A 6,075-nucleotide genomic window follows, 5' to 3' on the forward strand; every position below is an offset into this window, starting at 1 on the left:
CTCCCTTGTGATTTTTAGGCCTTGAATGTTGAAGAACCTGATCCACAAAGAGTCAAGGCTGGTGTTGATGCCTCGAAGCAAGGTCCTGTGCATGTCATGGAGAAGGGTGGAAACCAGCAAAAGTTTGCCTCCCCACCAAAACCAGAAGTCTCAAAAGTACCTCCAGTGAGCAAAGACTCCACAGCACTTGAATCCCTGCCAAAAAAGGACAGCAGAGAAGACCTGGACACAAATGACGGTTCAGGAGCGCCTGTACCAAGTGAAACTGTTGCTGGCCTTAATGAGACAGAGCGCGAACAAAATCCAGAGCATCACCCATCATCAGCGTTGCATACCAGAGCAGCAGTAGTGCCCACGTTGCCGGTCGTACAGGAACTCAGGCTTGCGCCCAGTGTTGCTTCGCTGGGTTCTCTGCCTTCTTCTTGCTTTGAATTAAGTAGCAGCAATCTGGACCTTCAGAAGTAGGTGTTCTTCCAGCTGAATTGTTCTTCTCTTGGGAAAGTTTAGGTTTTATAGGTCACTGTTGCATACAGTTGAATTCAAGACTGCTAAGTCATTTGGAGTCTTGGGTCTCAAATCACCTTGTGAAGAATTGACCTAAGTATTCTTGTCAACAACAAAGTAAATTACAGGGTCACTATCAGATCAGGTATAAAGTGAAAGCATTTTCTTCTCTGGCTCTCCTGAGAAGTGCTGCATGTGTTGGCTTATTGTTTAAGAGCCTCTCACACGGAATATCCTGGGTGCCGTAACACATGATTTTAGCAACAGGAGACTGGAAGTCTGAATATCCCAATTCTGTAAAAACATAAACTCTTGATAAGCATATCTGGCTGCTTAAAACTTTGGATGCTGTGTTTTATCCAACAGATTTTAGGACTCTCATAATGCTGTGAACAAAGTTTTTGTGGATAGGTGTGCTTGTGTGTGTATCCTTCCCACAGTGCGAACTGCGAGGCTGCAGGTAGTCTGCTCTGTCAAGGACGGAGAGACAGATGTGTCTTTCCTGGGGTCCAGAATAGAGCTAGTAGAATCCTTAATGAACTGAAGCAGCAAAGGAGGTCTGTCTCAATTAAGAGAGCATCAGAGCAGTTAGCAACCTGAACATCAAACCCAGCTCCAGCTGTTCAATCTAGTACTTCTAGACTGGCAAATTCTCCAGCTCTGAACAGGGCCTTATTTAGAAACCATTTTAACGCCATTTTTTAAATGATGTTTTGGATTTGAAAGCACTTTAATGATGTGCAGAATGAGATATAAAGAAGGTCCCATTTTGCACATGCAGACATCCTTGAAGGAGCTGTGTAACAAGCTAACTGGTACTTTGCTGCTTCATCTACAGCAGGCCAATTGGTGCTTTTTTGGCCAGTTACACTGTGGGATAGAAATGGGATACCTGTATAGGAGGCCAGCTAGGCAGTGCTGGCACTAATGGGAGTGTTGTTTCTGTGAAGCCTCTGTCATCCAGCCGCTTTCTAGACAGCAAACCTTGGGATGCCAGAAAGGGGAATGGTGCCCTGGTTTTAGTTTTAGTTCACAATGCATCACCAACTTCAGAAGCTCGTGTGCTGTTTTGTGCTGCTGGGTCTGTGTGTGTGATCTGTTAAATGGCTGTATTTAAGAGCTTTTGACTGTGCGACTGTCTTACAGTGGGACTGAAATGCCTCTGGGAGAGATTCAGCTCACAGTGCGGTATGCTTCAATACGGCAGAGTCTCGTCGTGCTGGTGAACGGCTGCAGGTAAGGTTGGCGTTTGCGTCTCTCTGTAAAGGGAAGGGGAAGAGCTCTTGGCGCTTGTGTCATTCAGCAAAGCTGGAGCAGAACCACGTACAGCGTGAGCTGCCCAGCTGAGACGCCTTAGCGTTGGCTGACTTCCCTCTATGCAGCTTCACTAAGCCCAGGCAGGTGGAAACCACCAGCTCTGGTCAGTGCCAAAAGCAGGTCTGTGAGAGTGGCCAGCGAGTAGTGCTCGCTGCAGTAGAGCTACTTCCACTTCCATCCACCCAAAACTTCTCTGAACAGCACTGACAGCTGATGCGTGCCTTGGGATGTCATGATAGGCATCATGACAAGGATCGACACCTATGACTGAATTTGTAGATGTTTAATTTAGGAACCCAAATAAGTGGCTACACACTCAATAGGGAGAATTTTGCTTAACTTCACATCCTTTAAGTTTTATTTTCCTATGTCCCAACTCCCAAGATAAATGTTTTTGGCCCATGAACCCATGAAGGGTTGGTCTGATTCTATGAGGGACGAGGTATTAAAACACACAATGCTTGTCAACACTGTGTTTCTTTTAACAGAAACTTAGTACCCTCTTCCAATCGCGGAGTCGATCCCTATGTTCGTATATACCTGCTTCCAGATAGAAGGTGGGCAAGCAGGAAGAAGACTTCCGTTAAGAAAAAAACTCTGAACCCTCAATATGATGAGAAGTAAGAAAATTTTAATTATGGTCACTGCCAAAATAGTTACAATCTCTGTATAATGAAAGGGCTTACCTAAGGTATGCTCCTGTTGCGCTGAGGGATTGTCTTGTGAACGTTTGCAAGTCTTCTGAAAAAAAAAAAAAAAAAAAAAGGCACTTTAACTGTGATTTGAAAGTATTCAAGGCTGGCCTTGCTCTGCGTATGGTGTTTCCTGTGACCCTGGTAGGAGGGCGCATCTTCTCTTCACCCCCTTCCCTGATCCTTGCAGGCACAGGCTGCATTTGCTTCTTTGCACACAGCCATTCCCCGACCCACGTTTAACTCCCTGTCAGCGCAGAGGCAATCTTTCCGTTTGGGTACCTCGCAGGGCCTGCTTCTCTGTTCGTGCTGCTTTGCTGGATGCTTATTCTGACATCTTTCCAAAAGCCAAAGGCAGGAGTACAAAGCCCTTTGAGACTGGACCGTTCTTCGGACAGATGGATGGATGTTGTCATTGAGAACTGGTGGGAGCAGGGTAAAATGTTCCCGTGTCTTTGCCGATGGTGTCATGTCCACAGCTCTGCCGCTGAAATGGAACGTGTTTTGGATAAAACCAGACAGAGCGATGCTTAGAACTAGAGCTCTTTTGAGAGGTGGTTTTAATCCCATATTTAGAGGAAGGCACATGTATATGAAAATATATGGGGTGGTTCTGGGTGGCTCAGTTTTTTCCTATGTTGGATCCTTTCTGTATATGTCAGCATAGGTCAGAAACAGAGAAGAGATTTTAAAATATTGCATCTTAACACTCAAAACACCAGAGTGCTAGATTTTGCTTCTGCTAATTCTCGTGTATCTCCACCAATTTAGTGCCAGCACAGCTGTTGGGAACAGTATCTCTTTTTCCTCATCTGCAGTATTGACTGCCCTGTACGTCCTCAATTAAGTGCAGTAAGGTTGAGCAATACTGAGCTCCAAAACACATTACCTGTTTTACAACTCTGACTTGGGGAAAAGCTATTCGGGTGGGCAGAACTTAGATGATTTAGCGTGGACAAAACTCACTTGACACTAGATGATGTGTGTCAGAGGCGTGAGTCAGAGCCATTAAGAATTTAATTGCCACAGGTTTCAGCCTTTGTCTTCTCTTAATGTGGTGTAAGCCTACTCTGTAAAGCTGGGGGGTGGCTCAGCTATTTCCTCTGAGTAATAAAGCTTGCATGGAAAACATGCTGATCTTCCATGAAGGGGGAAAATGATGGTAAATAGCATTTCATCATGGATGCATGTTTTCCTCCTTCCCTCTAGCAGGGTGAACAGTCTGAACAAGTGTCGTAGTCTTTCATGAGGCCCAGAAGAGATTTCTCGCAATGAGAATAAAATCTGACTACAGAATTGCCTTTTCTGCATCTTCCTTCTCTGTTAAAGCTCTGGCCGCTCCGCTGATGCTATATTGTCACTGCAGTCTGGCCACTGATGCTTATAGGATTTTAATTTTTGACTCAAGTCTCTCCTCTCAAAACTTTTAGGTTCGAATTTTTCGAATCTTTGGAAGATGTCAAGAAAAGGACGCTGGACATTGCAGTGAAAAACAGCAGGCCCTTCATTTCGCAGGAAAGGAAGGAGCTGGGGAAAGTAAGTTTAAAGACATTACACTACTGATTTAACAGAGCTGAACGGTGCGGGCGATTCCCATCATCCTGAAAGGCGGTTCCAGTAACTAAGTCTCAGTAGTAGGACTGGCAATCTAGAAACATGTTGTTCTGCCATATTTTCATCTGAAATCAGGCTGTACCCTTGTGGAAGCTTGTGTGCCCTCATGTGATTTGTGTGCTGTGCTGCTTCATTTCACAAGGGCGCTCCTGAATTAAAAACATGTTTCCTGAGATCTGCTGCAGCCCCTTTGGGGAATGGTTCCAATAGTGCAAACACGAAGCTGAGAAAAATGCGTGATTAAAACCCAGAATTTGCCAAGCGTTGTGTGAAAAGTAAACTGGAATCACTGCTTCAGTGATAATTTTCCAAGCATTCCCTGTGTCCTGGGAATGCAGGAACCTGGTCTACCTTGAGCCCGAGCTGCAGCCGTAGAACCTGAAAGTGGGTCTGCCGTGGGAGGAGCACTAGCTTAGCTAATTGATTTGTACGCTGAATAATATACAAAGAAATAAAATTTGCTTTTTAAAGGTGCGGATTGACTTGTCACAGGAGGACTTAATAAAAGGTTTTGCACAGTGGTAAGTTTTCATCTCCCCGCTTTCACCCCTGCTGATAGCTTTGCCGTGAGTTTGCCCGACTGTTGTGGAAGGGCTGGCAAAGGGGCTGTGTATTTTGAGCAGGAAGAATATTTGACCTGCAAATGCAGGACTAACTTGAACTAATCTGGTAGTTTTATCTAAGGTGCGTGTTAATCCAGTTGCCAGTGCAATACCTGCCCCGTGAAACAGTTTTAATAAGAGGCCTATAAGTCAATTATAGTCTTCAGCATATTTTAAGTTACCATAAAAGCCACTAGGATACATAAGTAAAAGAATTATGTTTATTAAAGTAACCTTGCAACAAATTTTAACTTGGATAAAGATCTTAACTAAATTATTACTCTGATCAGCAATATATATATATGATAAAACTTTAATTACAAAGCATTTATAGGAACTATTATAATAAGCCACTTACAGTTTTGCTTGTATGTTCGTTGTGGTTCAGACTTAAACCCTAAGCATTGGTCTGAGGCAAAGATTAAAAACTGGGTTTTTTTTTTCCCTGCTATGTCTGTAGTTAATGGCAGTAGTTCCTCCTTCTCTCTCCGTCAATGGAGCCGCCCAAGGAATGCAGTGTGGGTAGCCCAGGAGCTTGCCCTCTGCGCAGGCAGGGAGCCAACACTGGCCAGCAGGATAGGAAGCCCAAGTTGCCCTGGCCCAGCTTGCGGCTGCAGCTCACGTAAGCTTATGGCAATTATGGGAGTAGGAGAAAAATGACACATCCAAAGTTCCTGGTTAAAGAGCTGAAGTTTGAGGCCATCTCTGAAGCCTCCTTTGCCATGCCGCCCAGGAAGCACAAGCAATGAAGCAGCCCATGTTGCCTCTATTGTGCCAGTTAAAACTTTAAAGTCTTAAACCACTATAATTACTAATTGTGTCTGTCTTGCAGGTATGAGCTAACAAGGAGTAGACGCAAGAAAAATTGATTTCTTCTCATGTACATAAGTTACTAATTTTTCAACTTTATATGAATGTACATATCTCTTTTGTAATTAATGTGTTTTGAACAGTCACTGCAAATTTGAAGCAGGTCCAGTTCAGGACATGTAAATTTAATGATCCTACTGCGAGATTAGTTCTCTCTGAAGTCAAAAACCAAAGAAACAAACAAAAACAACCCCACATTGGGAATTATTTCTCTCTAAATAACAAGTCCTTTGGTTGTGCTGTTTCCGGTGTATCTCCCCCAAAGAACCCTTAAGTATGAATACTCTCGTGAGGAAGAGTTGTACCTGGAGACATTGTAGGCTGCCAGCTAAGTGTGTCAGTGCTTTGCTTGGCAGCCTCATTTCCCCACGATCCTGTTCATGTTGTTTTAACATGAAAGCACTGCACTTTTAAAAGAATAAATCTTTAAACAGCATTCTTCATCTGTAGGGCTGCAGAACCCATTGAAAGAAACT

At 43.9% G+C, this 6,075-nt stretch overlaps 1 protein-coding gene across 1 annotated transcript in view; it reads left to right on the forward strand.

The window, feature by feature from the left end:
- ESYT3 (extended synaptotagmin 3) overlaps positions 1-5,723 on the forward strand; it is a gene marked incomplete at its 5' end in the record, with an annotated part of 32,104 nt that extends 26,381 nt beyond the window's left edge. The window contains 6 exons of the mRNA XM_082483730.1: positions 19-461; positions 1,651-1,740; positions 2,310-2,441; positions 3,944-4,049; positions 4,599-4,648; positions 5,562-5,723. Coding sequence (XP_082339856.1) covers positions 19-461; positions 1,651-1,740; positions 2,310-2,441; positions 3,944-4,049; positions 4,599-4,648; positions 5,562-5,598 — 858 coding nt within the window. The 3' untranslated portion in view covers positions 5,599-5,723. The remainder of the gene's footprint in view (positions 1-18; positions 462-1,650; positions 1,741-2,309; positions 2,442-3,943; positions 4,050-4,598; positions 4,649-5,561) is intronic.
- Between the last annotated feature and the right edge of the window lie 352 nt (positions 5,724-6,075).

This window comes from Vanellus vanellus (genome assembly GCF_965231255.1).
Source record: "Vanellus vanellus genome assembly, chromosome: 5".
NCBI lineage: Eukaryota > Metazoa > Chordata > Aves > Charadriiformes > Charadriidae > Vanellus > Vanellus vanellus.